This window comes from Oryx dammah, unplaced genomic scaffold (genome assembly GCF_014754425.2).
Source record: "Oryx dammah isolate SB20612 unplaced genomic scaffold, SCBI_Odam_1.1 HiC_scaffold_2, whole genome shotgun sequence".
NCBI classification, from domain to species: Eukaryota; Metazoa; Chordata; class Mammalia; order Artiodactyla; family Bovidae; genus Oryx; species Oryx dammah.
In genome coordinates, this window is record NW_024070186.1 from 19,998,896 (window position 1) to 20,013,921 (window position 15,026).

Consider the following 15,026-nt stretch of genomic DNA (forward strand, 5'->3'; position numbering starts at 1 on the left):
ATTGGTGGCCAAAACTTTATATGTGTCATAATAATTACCTTTCATAACAGCCATGAATGAACAATATTATTGTGCTCCTTTTATAGCCAGAGAAAAAAGTGCTCAGAGAAGTCCAATGAAAAAAATAGATCCAAAGTCACACAGCTGATGAACATCACTATTGGGACTAGAACCAGACACATCTCATTCCGGAGTAGTTACCTTTTGTGCAAACTAGTCATTCTCAGAATTAGTTGCATATTAGAATCACCTGGAAATTTTTAAAAATATTGATGCTGAGGGCACACCCCATAGTACGTCAGCATCTCTGAGGGTGCGACCCAGGCACCAATATGTTTGTAAAATTTTCCCTGAATGATTCTAGTGGACAGCCAAGCTGAGAACCAGTACCATAAACCAAGTTACCTAAATGAAGTTGTTCAAGAGAAACTCCCAAATTTATTTACACTGATGGGACTGACCAAGAACTCTTTTATCTTTTCAGAGGAATTTCTATTCTTAAAATAGTAATAATAAATCTAACTAATCTTCCACGTCTGGGATTTAAGACTGTATAAAGGAAATAGTCTGGGACAAGGAACTCTTCCTAATTCCCCTGGAGTCACATTATAACATGGCTATCATCTCCTCTCTTTATGACTGAAGCTTAGCATGACTACTGGACCTAGAATGTTGCCTGGTGACCTCTGGGTTAGGTTACTATCCTATTTGCATTGTCAGTACTCCAAGAAATTTGACTTAATTGCTGAACCTGGTGACTTAAGAATTTTTCCAAGTGCTTTGCAGAAATAGCTTAACCCTGTCAACCTCTCTAGGTAAATCTACTCCAATCAAATTTTCTAGTGTTTCCTGAAAAGACAAGATGATTTATGTACGCCTCTTTCCTTCACAGAATCGGAAGTGAATCGTGATTATCAGTGTTTGGGGGTGGGGGGGTGCTTGTGAATATTTTCTTTGAAAAAGAAAAATATTCACTTTTCCCACAGCCTTTTCAACATAAAGACTGGACAGAAGCCCCAGCTTTAGCCAGTATAAACCAGGGTAGTTATTTAACCCTTAGTCCTGAAAGACAATGGTTAACGTACATACTAAAGAGAAGCACTTGTTATTAGAAGAGGAAGAAAAAAACATTGAGAGTGAAGGAGAGAAGAGAGGGAGAGAGAAACGAGCAAAATGGCCCTCTTACCTGTGGCCCCCTGAAACCTACTCACCAAGATGAAACAATTCTAACATCAACTAAGACATTTAACAAAATCAGTCAACTAAAGTTATTCCCAGAACTCTGCTAAGTGCTATCCAGAAGTAGAAGGGAAATATGAGACCAGTTTTCTTCCTTAATTTACAGTCCATTTGATGAAAAAAGATTCACATATGTGAAGTATGTAGAAGACAATACAAGGTGGTGGGCAATGATTTCAAGAACAAGCTGCAGGTGCTGGAGGAACTCAGAGACTAAGTCATACTTAGAACTATAAAGGGCCGTCATTCAAGTCTTCATGGACAGAGTGAGAACTTGAACCAGACCTTGGAGGAGGGTAGGAAAGGTCAAGAAGGCAGCCCCAAAGCTTAGCTTTGAGTCAATGTAAAGTACTTGCCCTTCTGTGTCCAGAGTTCTTGTCTAGAAAGAATGAAAGCAAGACTGAATGACTGTGTTGGGCACATGTTAGAGAATCCAAATTTAATAACCAGAAGGAATCTTGAGATAAAGGCAGCGTGATATAGAAGGAGGGTTGAATTTAAAGTTGGGAAAACCCGAGTCTGAGAGCCACCCCCCACTTCAGATACTTGACCTTACTTACCTGTTCTTCAGTTTCCTTTTCTATAGAATGAAAATACTAGTATCCACCTAACTTCTTCACAGGGATTTGTGAAAACCAAATTGGTTGAGAAGAGGAAATGACCTTATAAACTACAAAATGCTGAACAGATGTTTAGGTGATTATTCTGTTTTCATCCAGACTCTGAATATGTGGGATGAGAAAACTAAAGTCTAGAAAAGTTAAGTGATTCATTAAAACCTAGACCTTTAAAAGAACAGTCCTGTGCAGGTAGGGAAATTTAGATGTAAAGCAGTGGATGTAGAAGAAATTATTGTACTTATCTCAGTACTGTGCACACATCTGATGAGCACTGCTTTGAGGCACTTGTCTGACATTGACGGAGGGAGAAGATACTGGGGCCTCTGAAAATAACTTGAAACCATGCATGAGTGAGGAAATGAAGGCCTGAAAGTAGATGGTAAGGACATTAGAGAAAGGAAAGCAAGGTATGAACAGGTGAAACAGAGTCAGAAATGACAGACAGGAAGCAACTTATCAAAAAATGATTTTTGAGTAGCATTTAATATGTCAGGTCATGTTCTAGGTTTTGACAACAGTGAACAAATGACAGCAATGAGCAAGATAGGCAAGACCCTGGCTGTCTTCCAGTGTAAGTTTTATAGGAAACAGATGATAAAGAAGTAAATAAATACAGTCATTTCAAATGGCAGTGAGTTCCTTGAAGGAAATAAAATAAGGTAATGTGATAGTGGCTGAGCAAAATGTCTAGAAGAGCTGTAGAGGGGGAATGTCTCAGACAGGGAACAGTCTGCAGAGGCTGCCAGCCTGTGTGTTCAGGGTACAGCAAGGATGCTCCCAGCATTGTTGGAAACAAGGGAGTAAGGGGGCAACAGTAGGAAAGCAGGACAGAAAGATCACTATGGGCTGAGTTTGGATTTTATTCCAAGTAAAATGGAAAGACAGTGAAAGTAATAAGCTACAGAATGGCATGATTTGATTGATGGCTTCAACATATTAGCCTTTAAAAAGATAAAACAAAAAGCATTAGTGTTAGTTGCTGCATGAAGGATGAATTGTGATACAAAGTGATCCCACAGAAAGCCCTTACAATAGTTGAAACACGGATTAGGGTAGTCTGGACTGGGAGGGGACAATGAAGATAAAGAGGGCTCTACTTTGGATAGACTCCTGAACAATGTGGGTTTGAACTACACAGGTCCACTTACATACACATTTTTTTCAATAAATGTATACTACAGCACTACAAAACCCACAACAGGTAGGCTGTCTCAGATGTGAAACAGTAGATATGGACCCTAAAGCTACACCAATTTTAAACTGTGTAAGGGTTGGCAGCCATAATCTCTGCGTTGTTCAAGAATCAGCTGTGTTTTGGAAGTAAACAGGCAAAAGTGATTAGTCTATGAAGCAGGATGATAAATTTTGCTATTGACAAAGGAAGAGAGAATACAAAACGAAGAGGTTGAGTTCAAGGTTGTAAATGTCAAATTTGAGGATGAAGATAAACATTCAACTAATGATATCCACCAAGGGCTGGAAATACAGGACTAGCTCAGATGGAAAGTGAAGAGCAAGGAAATGAACTTGGAAGTTACCAGCCTATAGATTATAGTTAAAAATAGAAAGGATTGCCAGATTTAAACTCACTTTAAAGGGATGATCTCTTTGTCCTCATAACAAATTTTCAAATATATTTTCTATGTTTTTAGTAGGTGCCCTTATTTTAACAGTCTGCAAATTTGTAAGAACTTACTTCAGTGAATGATTAATGAATCTCTTAAGATTCTTTCTGGCACCTCTAATTCATTTCTGTGTACTCATGTGTGTGTGTGTGTGTGTGTGTGTGTGTATGCGTGTGCGAAAGAGAGAGAGAGTGTATGGACACAGATGTGTCTTTGATGCTAGAACTGAAAGAGATTCTGAAGGAAGCAAGGCAACAGTTACTGTCTCACAGAGAAACCAGAAGCAAGACTATTTACCAATAACACAGTCTTATTTAGGCAAGTTTATGAAAGGGACAAAAAAGCTTTTGAGTTGTGGGTAACTATTATTTAAGACCTGCAGAGCATTTATCTTTTTCCTCAATTTTAGAATTCCATTCAGCTCAAAACATATTTGAATATTTTATTCAAGTCACTTTATATCTAATGGCTGCAGCTTCTTTAGTTCTTTCAACTAATAAAAGACTTATGATTTCTCTTTTTCCTCAGTTGCTATACCTACCTTTCAGGAACTGCCCTCGTTTTCAAGAACTTCAGAGTGAGACTTTGATATCAGAAGAATTCCAGAAGAGGCTACATCCTTATAAGGTTAAAAAATATATATATGTCATTTACTGGCATACAGAAATAGAAATTCTGGGACAATTTGAATATTATCAAAATATCCTTCCAAAACTTAACAGTTTAGAAAAGTACAAGAGTACCTGTTTCTCCACAGTATTCCCAACAGTGCATAGACAACTTTGAGGATATTTGCCAGTCTATAAGTGAAAGATGACATCACTAGAAGAATCCCTTCCAAAATCAGGACTAAGACAGGAAAACCCAGTATCATCACTATTATAGAACACTGTGCTGCAGTATTCTTCTCTTATGATGAGTGATCTTTGGATATCTTCACCTAGTTAAATGTCCTTTGTATTTTTGACTCGGCTCACATCACCTGACCATTTTTCTTTTGGGTATTGGTTTTCTTCATTTTACTCTGCTCACATCACTTGACCATTTTTCTTTGGGGTATTGGTTTTCTTCTTTTCATACAGTTTTAGGAGCTTTCTCTCTCTATTTTAACATTTTTTTCTGGCCCTCTTTTTGGTGGCCAATTTTGGGCTTCCCGTGTGGTTCAGCGTTAAAAAATTCGCCTGCCAATGCAGAAGAAGCAGGTTCAGTCATTGGGCTGGGAAGATCCCCTGGAGGAGGAAATATCAACCCACTCCAGTATTCTTGCCTGGGAAATCCCAAGGACAGAGGAGCCTGGCGGGCTACAGGCCATGGGGTCACAAAAGAGTCAGATGTGACCTAGTGACTAAAACACTGCTTGTTTACAGTTTTGTCACACGGCTGTATTTGTATATTTATAGTCACACTGAGAAAGGCCTTCACCACTCCTAAGTTACAAGGAAGTCTGCAATGCTTCTAATTCTACGATAGCTTCATTGCTATATTTACATACTGAATCCATTTACAGTTTGTACTGGTATTAGATGTGAGGTATCTATCCTGCTGAAGTTTTTTCCCCAGAAGATTACCTAATGGCTTCGTCACTGTTTATTGACTAGGGCATCTTTTCCCCCACTATTTATATTAAAATTCCCATATGTCTATTTCTAGAATTTTTATTCTTATTCTTTCATTTTATTAACCAAAATAACACTGTTATAATTATTAAAAGTTATATATGCTTTAATATCTAAAGGGCTGGACATTCCACATTCTCTATTTTTTCTGAGTTTTCATGGCTACGTTTTCACTTACTTTTTCAGTGTTTTTAGTGAAAGTGAAAGTCAGTCAGTCCTATGCAACTCTTTGTGACCCCCATGGCCTATACAGTCCATGCAATTCTCCAGGCCAGAATACTGGAGTGGGTAGCCTATTCCCTTCACCACGGGAATCTTCCCGACCCAGGAATCAAATCTGGGTCTCCTGCATTGCAGGCAGGTTCTTTACCAGTTGAGCTACCATGGAAGCCCAGGGGAAGCCCAGGGAAAGCCCAGGGAAGTTTTTATTGAGATCATATTAGATGCATAAATTAGGGAGAATTTGAAACTTTGTTGCAAATTTGTATAGTCTTCCTTTCCAAGAACACAAAATATTTTCCTATCTGTTCTTATCTTCAAGATCGTTTGAAGGTTTTCTTCATACAGATTTTTCTGTTAAGTTTGTCTCAGTTTATAATATTTACAAATAATAGTGGCTTACCTCTACTTTTCCAATATTTATATTTCTGACTTATTTTGCCTATTTATATTGGCTGGTACTTACAGTCCAGTACTACATAATAGAATTGGTAGTGGGCATTCTTGTCTTTAGTCCTGATTTTAGCAGTATTTCCCTATTAAACATGCTGGCCTTTTGACCAGATAGAGATATTTTTTTATCAAGTTAAGGAATTAGTTATCTTTCCTATTTTCTTGAGTGTTTTTCAGTACTGGTGTTTAATTTTTTGAAAGGTGTTTTCAACATTTTTAGTACAATTAAGTTACTTTTCTCGTGTATCAATTACTAAGATTAATTATATTCATAGATTACTACTATTGAACCATCTTTACATGTCTAGATTCAAGCCTCTTTCTTTTTAGTATGATATTGAATTATTTGTTAATAGTTTACTTAAACCTTTTGCATTAATATTCAAAGTAACTTCAGACTATAGTTTTTGTCTCTAGCCAGTCTTTGTCAATATCAATGCTTACAAAAATTTTTTGGAAGTTTCTTTTTTCTTTATATGCTTCAGACTAGTTAAAATAACACTAAAATAACTTACGCTTGAAAAGCTTGATAGAATCTCCCCATAAAATAATCTGGTCCTGAAGATTTGTTTTGCTTTTTTTTTGTTGGGGGAAGTTGGGGGCTCTTTAATAATTATTTCTGTTTATTTTATGGAAATTCATTTGGGTTAATATTGACAAATTTTATTTTCCTAGAAAATATATGCATTAGACAAACAGTATCTTCCAAAGGCTTCCCAGAAATTTCTGTCAATTCATTGAATAGATAGCTGACCAATGGGTCTCATTACCATGACAATCTAAGAACAATACAGAACTTGGAGAAATGTTTGCATCCCACCCAAATCTCACACTTGTAGCCAGAAACAGGTCCCATTTCTGTTGTGTTTTTCTGGGGTTCTTTGACCTGAGACATGGTTTCCGTTCTCACCTTCCACTCATTTACATATGAGTTATACTTCACCTATTTCCAAAATGAATTTGAGGCAGTACACCTCAGTCTGATCCAAGGACACACCAGGAACACGTGGCTACTGCCAGCACATACCCACAATGTTCAATGTAAAAATGAGAAATAATTAGTGTTTGTAAAAATCTTTGGGTTGGCATTATTATAGCCAGTATTACTGGTATACTTGTATGTGAAGAACAGCAGTTCCCACTGAGGGCAAGGTTGCCTCACAGGGACCCTTTGTCAATGTCTGGAGACATTTTGGGTTGTCACCACTGAGAGACTAGGGGTGATACGGCCTCTAGAGGGTAGGATGCTGAACATCCTACAGTGCACAGGGCAGCCCCACAAAAAAGAACTGTCTAGCCCAAACATCAATAATACTCAAGTTGAGAAACCCCGATATAAAAAATTTTTTTACCTCTGTGTGTGTCTCAGGATTTTATAGAAGTCTTGCCAAAACTTACAGGATACCATGACCAGGATCTTCTTGGAATTTGGAGTAAAGTCTACGACCCTTTATTTTGTGAGGTAAACGTAAAAACATCAAAGATTAACATGCAATCTGATTTGATGACTTATGCCTATTTTGAAACAGATGAATACATTTTCCTTTGCTTTTATAAGATATATTACATAGTGTTTGACATTGAAATATAAGTCAAGACTTATTTATATTAACTTAAAAATTCTGGCTTCTCTCTGTTAGTTATGTATTCACCCTTTAGAAAATTGTAAACAAAATTGCTTTTCTGTGCCACCCAGCTTAGAAATGCTGGGTTCCTGTCATGGACTTTAATGAAAAAAGCAATATTGTTATACTTTATTTAAAGATTTTATAGTATTTTGTATAAAAATTTTATAATATTTTATAAAAAGGAAAAAGTTACCTGATTTCTGGATATAGAAATAAACAAGCAAACTTTGAACCAGGCTATTAAAACTGATCTATCAGGAAAGAATCTCTCTCTTGCTGTACAATGCATGTGAAATAATCTTTGTAGCTAGATAAATTACTATTTTTTTAAGGGTTTCATGGTGTTTTTCTCAATCATCATGCCCCACCATAATTCTGTTTTCCCAACCAGTTCACTAAATCTTGGGGCAAAATTCTGACCAGCCACATGACTCCTATGCACTTCTTATTTTGAGGGCATTGTGAGTGTCTAAGGAGCAACAGCTACTTTCAGAATTCCAACTCGATAATAAATGGTACCTGTTGCCCTCTTCCACATTAGAGGTCATTGACCCAAGCACATTCAACGTTCCCAATATTTTCAGTGTATCATCAGCATCTATTTCAAGGAAGACTTTTTAGTCTTATAAAAGTCTTCAGTGAAAACAAGAGCCCATTTTCTTGTTCAAGTCTCGGGTTTTTCTTCCTTACTACAGTTCAGTCTGAGCTATTCCGGAATGTGGCTAAGGTATTTTACATCTCTCTCACTTAATTCTTCTGTCGGCTACTTCACTTTCATTTCCTCTTTCATGAACTCTCCCTCTCTCCCAAGAAAGGCTAGACACAGTACTTCTCATGGGAGAAGGAAGATAAAAAGTCAACAAAGAGGATAGTTGGAAATAAAATACACATTTTCTTCCTTTTTCTTTGATACAGGGTGTTCATAATTTCACTTTACCCTCCTGGGCAACAGAGGATACCATGACTACGTTGAAAGAAATATCAGAATTGTCCCTTCTGTCCCTCTATGGAATTCATAAGCAGAAAGAAAAATCTAGATTGCAGGGGGGTAAGTATTTTTAAAAATGAGAGAAGTGCATTAGAATTGTTGTTGAGTGATCTGGGTCTGAGTCCAGGTCCAACTGTTAATCAGCTATGTGACCTTGAATTAGACACATAATCATTCCACCAGCTTCTATTCTGCAAATTGGGGATAATAATACTACTCACTTGTTAAGTATTAAAGGTGAAAATGAATGTATGTATTCCAAAGGCTTAGCACAAATAGTACCTAATACACTGTCAAACATTATGTGTTATATGATTATCAAAATTATTCATTCTGGGGCTTAATTTTCCCAGCTGGAAAACAGAAACTTTTGGATAATGCTAAATGATACTTTTCATTCTTTCCAGATCAAAAAATCATGGATATTTTATCTGAGTTCCATGAAAGTCAATTATGCCTGGTGGCTTACTGGATGAATTTTTTGAGTGGGAGGAAAGGCAAAAGTGGCCTTGCAAAGTGTTTTCTTGAAACCCTTGGTTGTAACCACTGTTAAAGTTAATACAATGTAATTTGAAGGCTAATTTGCCCTGCTGATTAATATGTATTGCAATTGACAAGTTAATGACACTGCTCAAATTTTTTCATTGGTGTTAAAAGGTGTTGACTTTTCAGTGATGCCCATTCTCAGCTGAATTTGACCTGTTGTAGAACAGGACATCCGATCATAATACAATAGCCTAACCCTTGTAATCAGGACAGGTGGGTAGAAGAAAGAAGCCATGACCAGGCAGAACAGGGTCAGGTGCTAAGGTTCTGAGGGAAGCTGAGTGGCAGCCCAAGACCCAAGAAGATATGACAGGTTCAAATGCAATTCATATAAATATTAAACCTAAAGATGGAGAGCAAGAGGAAGTCCACTGTGCCAGGCTGTCATAACAATGAAGAAATTTTAAGCCACAGGAGATGTTCTGAGTCATATACTCCACACAGTTTGAAGAAAACAGTATAATCAGGACTCCAACCATTGCTGAACCCTATTCACCATGAGGTTGGAAAAGTTCAAAAGACCTCCAGGAGAAAACAGAGACAAAGTATCCTAGGGGTTGGACCAGACTGAAAGGATGTTCACTCAGGACTGCAGAGCAAGAGAAAGAGTTTAAGTCACTAACCAGGAGAGGAGCTACAAAAGCTCATATAAAGAGTGAAGGGACTTGTAATAAGAACAGCTAATGAGGTATGAAGTCAAGATAGTTGGGAGTAATTTCATATGAGGTGAACATAGTACTTGGGGCAAGTAATTTAGGGCAGCATCATAAACAAATAATCAAGCTGCAGGCCTGCTGTTCCAGAGACCTGGTTGCAAGACACAGAGGGAGACTTGGAATGTACAAGTCTTCACTCCAAGCCTAGGACATGAGCAGAAGGACAGCCCTTCCTTGGGGTTGGGAGAACACCCAGAGGTGAGTCATAGTTGGAACTCGGTGTCTTAGGAATAATTAGCAGGCAAGACATGGACTGTGTGTAGAAACAGAGCCCAGGATGCAACTGTCCTACATACCAAACAACCAAGGACACAGAAGGTGGAAGCTGGGCATCCTTGACCACACAAGTACCAGGTCTCATTCCTGAACCAGGAGGGGCAACAGTATGGTGGCCAGATGCTTCAGATGGTGAAGACAGGACTCTGTTTCCCCCAACCTAGTCATGATGGGCTCAGGCAATCATCCACTCACTACTCAAGATGAAATCCATGGACCAGCAAAGTCAGCATCACCAAGCCTCTGACAAGAAATGTGGAATTCCAAGTTCCACCACAGAGCAGCTGAATCTAAATCTACATTTTAATGAAATCCCATTAAAGTTTCAGAAGCACTTCTCTAGATGTAGGAGACAGTGAAGAAAAGGCCAGGGAAAGCCAGGAAGGAATCTACAAGAATCTGTTAATAGATGCAGGGATCTGAATATAAGACCACATCTTATCTGAATATAAGATGTGGGATTTTTTTTTCCCAACAGCTTGCTTATATTTCCTTTCCTTTTTCCCTTTAACTACTAGAAATTGCATTTTGGGGAAGTCACCTTCTCTCTCTGGGTCTCAGTTTCCCCATCTGGCGAGTGCATTAAACTAGATTCTATCAGAGTCCTTCCCTAAGGTATTCTCTGGGTCTTAGACTCCAAAAGCTAGCACTCATATGCACACACCTGTCCTATTTTCCAGGGGAAGCTCAGTACTATTAATGAGCCAGGAAGTTGTTACCTTCATAATTCCTGTCAAGTCACAATTTCAGCCTATTGTTCAGATCTGGCAAAGCAAGAGATGTTTGTCAACTACATACTTGTTGAGTTATAAAGCACCTGAACCTAAAGCTGCAGAGAAAGCATGAACAGTTTGGTGACAGAGTCCCAGGGGAACATCAGGACTTTGACCGGCATCTTCTTACCTTTGCCAGAACTTCTGTTCCATCAGCTGATTTCAAGGGTGACACTGTTCAGTAATATCCTCCTCCCACTGCCTTCACCACTACAACACCCCACCCCACCCCCAGCACACACACACACACACACACACACACACACACACACACACACACACAAAGAAATCTCTAGACTAATTCCTAAGACTAATTTAGGAATATATGCCTGGTCCTGTTTGTATTAGGGTTTCCCAGGTGGCTCAGTGGTAAAAAAAATCTGCCTGCCGATGCAAGAGAAGCTGGAGATATGGATTCAGTCAATCCTGGGGTTCAGAGGATCCCCTGGAGGAGGAAATGGCAAACAACTCCAGTATTTTTGCCTGGGAAACCCCATGGATAGAGCAGCTTGACAGGCTACAATCCACGGGGAGGCAGAGTTGAACACGACTGAGCGACTGAGCATGCACACGTACCTGTTTGTTTTAATGGAAACTGCTTCTTGCTGAAGACCAGAGGTTGGCAAGCTACAGCCGCTGCCGCCTATTTTTTATTAGTAAAATGCTACTGAAGCTCAGTCACACTCATGCATTTGTGCAGTATATTTAACTGCTTTCGTGCTTCCACTTGAGAATGAATGGTTGTGATGGAACACATGGCCCACAGAGCCTAAATCATATAACTTTTTTCTCTTTCTTTTTTTAAAATTAATTTATTTTAATTGGAGGCTAATTACTTTACAATATTGTAGTGGTTTTTGCCATACATTGACATGAATCAGCCATGGGTGTACATGTGTCCCCCATCCTGACCCCCCCCCCACCTCCCTCCTCATCCCATCCCTCAGGGTCATCCCAGTGCACTGATGCATCCCGTCTCATGCATTGAACCTGGACTGGTGATCTATTTCACATATGGTAATATACATGTTTCAATAAAGGTGAAGGTAGGATGATTTGATAGACTAGCATAAATCATATAACTTTCACAGAACAAATTTGCCAACTCCTGCTGTAGCCCAAGAGAGAGAAGTGAAGTTTGTATTCTTAAATAATGATATTTTGTCCAGTGTGTGCAGGTTTAATAAATTATGCACCAGGGAGCTTGGGTGCTAGCTTATGTCACAGTATGGCCTAATAATTAAGAGGAAAGGTTTTGAAGCTAGACCTGCTGAGTTCAGAGAAACTCAGCGCCTCTGCGTACAAGTTGTGTGATCTTGGGCAAGTTGCTGAACCTCTCTGAGCTTCAATTTCCCTTCATATATAACTTGACTATTGGCCTGCCAGAACCTGTAGGTGTTAATGACAATTACCCCTATTTTCTCCTGGGACAAGCTGGGAAACCACCACAGAACCAAGAGCTGATCTATTCCATCATCAACACTGAAGGCTCCTGCAAAGACACCTACTGACAAGGAACAAGTTGCTAATTGAACTAAATTCATGTCTAGCCATTAACTAATTAACTGATGTTAATTAGCTAAGTGTTATAGACAATGCATGTTGGTCAGTGTAGAATATCTCCTTTCAGATATGCTGTGCTGTGCTATGCTTAGTCACTCAGTCGTGTTTGACTCTTTGCGACCCTGTGGACTGTAGCCCGCCAGGCTCCTCTGTTCATGGGGATTCTCCAGGCAAGAATACTGCAGTGGGTTGCCATGCCCTCCTCCAGGGTATCTTCCCAACCCAAAGATTGAGCCCAGGTCTCCAACACTGCAGGAGGATTCTTTACCATCTGAGCCACCAGAAAAGCACTGACAAGGAACAAATTGCTGATTGAAGGTGACTGCCTGTCATCACTCCCAGAAACTCAGCCACAGAGTTTACTTCTGTTGTGGCCTGAAGTTCAAGATACAGTTCCAGAGGGCTCCCAGAGGCCAACCTGCCCTGAGGCAGAGGAATGCAGACCTATGGGAGATGTAGCCTCCAGCTCCATGCATTCCTAGTTAAAGATGCCCCAGCAGCCACAGATGCTGATCATCTCCCTCCTTAGTTCATTCCTCTTTGTGCTTATGGTGGTACACAGACCAAGGGGACAGTCTCTTCTCACTGTTTTATGAGATTTTTGAGGACAGGAGACGCAAGTCTAATTGACTTGTGGTAGCTGTTCAGTGTGTGTTTTGCAAAGTGGACCATACAGTCTAGGATTATAATCAATCTGTTAACATCAATGCCCTGCTCATTACAAAAGAAAACTGGTCATCCTCAAGTGAGGAGACCACAGGCAGTGTAGAGAGACGACCAACAAGACACAAGGAGTCCTCAGGGGGTGGTGTGGAAGCCCCTGAGGCAGCACCTGCTCAGAACACCACCTGCACCACAGGTACCTTCAGCATCAGTGTCTGCTGAGAGGATGGCGACTCTGCTCTGTGTCTGTTTGCCTTTTACCACCTAGCAGCAACAGGGGCAAAGGGCAAACTTTTTCCTCTACTGACAACAGTTGGAGCCCTAGATGAAACCTGAAGGTTCTGGCTGCCTCCCAATAGTGAAACCTAGTGTAACCTGGACCAGTGGTCCACAGAACACAGTCCATGCCCTGTGCAGAGATCCAGAGAGCTGCCTTCTCCCCTGGCTTCACCCAAGTGTGGCTACTAGAGGGATGAGGACAGAGAGGTGTATGCCGCACTGTCATTTCAGACTTGCCCAGACCAGAGCACTGGCTAACAACTATCTGGAAAAAGCCATCTGAAATTCCTTCCAAGTTCATCAACCTCCTAACTTGAGTTTTAACAAAATCTGGTAGAGTCAAATCTGAATGTGCCAATCCAGCTCTCCTTCCCCAGTGAGTGAGTCACTTAATAGCTCTGAGCCTCAGCTTCCTAACCCCTGAATGAGGGATAGAAGTCAGGATTCAGCAAATAATGTATGTAAATCATGCTACTAGCACATGGCACAGAGAAGGCAATGGCCCCCCACTCCAGTCCTCTTGCCTGGAAAATCCCATGGGCGGAGGAGCCTGGTAGGCTGCAGTCCCTGGGGTCACTAAGAGTCGGACACGACTGAGCAACTTCACTTTCACTTCTCACTTTCATGCATTGGAGAAAGAAATGGCAACCCACTCCAGTGTTCTTGCCTGGAGAATCCCATGGACGGGGGAGCCTGGTGGGCTACCGTCTATGGGGTCGCACAGAGTCAGACACGACTGAAGCGACTTAGCAGCAACAGCAGCAGCAGCATATAGCAGCAGAGAAGGCAATGGCAACCCACTCCAGTCCTCTTGCCTGGCAAATCCCATAGACAGAGGAGCCTGGTACACTGCAGTCCATGGGGTCGCTAGGAGTCGGACACAACTGAGTGACTTTGCTTTCATTTTTCATTTTCATGCACTGGAGAAGGCAATGGCAACCCACTCCAGTGTTCTTGCCTGGAGAGTCCCAGGGACGGGGGAGCCTGGTGGGCTGCTGTCTATGGGGTCGCACAGAGTCGGACACGACTGAAGCGACTTAGCAGCAGCAGCAGCACATAGCAGATGCTCCAGCAAATGAGTTCTTGCCCTCCTTTCTTAAGTCTTGAGAATCCTGGCAGAGAGACTCTCTATATGAATGAGCAAAAAGCTTATGAACTAAAATATAAGCCCACATTTGGTTCAGCTCCTTTGTTGATCTATTTTCATAAAGGTGTCCTGATCAATGAAATCCTCAATCACATGAAGAGTGCAACTCAGCCATCAAACCACAGAAAACTCATTATGTATTCTGCAGTAAGTATTCTGTCTCCATTCAACATCTGTTCAAGTGTATGAGCTCTCTCAGGAGGGGCCTCAACTTCTTCATCATCATTTCCAATTCAAATGTTCAAATTTTTTTAGTGAAATATATAATTATGGATCTCAAGGAATTTACAGTCTACTCCCTGATAGCTCACTTGGTAAAGAATCCGCGTGCAATGCAGGAGACCCCAGTTTGATTCCTGGGTTGGAAAGATCTGCTGGAGAAGGGATAGGCTACCCACTCCAGTATTCTTGGGCTTCTCTTGTGGCTCAGCTAGTAAAGAATCCGCCTGCAATGCAGGAGAGATAGGTTTGATCCCTGGATTGGGAAGATCCCCTGGAGAAGGGAAAGGCTACCCACTCTAGCATTCTAGCCTAGAGAATTCCATGGACTGTATAGTCCATGGGGTCGCAAAGAATCGGACACAACTGGGCAACTTTGACTTTTTTCACTGACAAAAAAAGTAAGCATATAAACACCCAGCATAGCAGAATAGCAATGTCACACGAGCCAATGAA

General features: G+C 40.5%; 1 protein-coding gene across 2 annotated transcripts in view; it reads left to right on the forward strand.

The window, feature by feature from the left end:
• The window catches only part of ACP3 (acid phosphatase 3), a 60,559-nt gene that overhangs the window by 16,360 nt on the left and 29,173 nt on the right, over nt 1–15,026 (forward strand). For both annotated transcript variants that reach the window (XM_040232714.1, XM_040232705.1), the window contains exons 5-8: nt 4,013–4,111; nt 7,142–7,234; nt 8,316–8,448; nt 14,416–14,498. In XM_040232714.1, the coding sequence (XP_040088648.1) occupies nt 4,013–4,111; nt 7,142–7,234; nt 8,316–8,448; nt 14,416–14,498 (408 nt within the window). The remainder of the gene's footprint in view (nt 1–4,012; nt 4,112–7,141; nt 7,235–8,315; nt 8,449–14,415; nt 14,499–15,026) is intronic.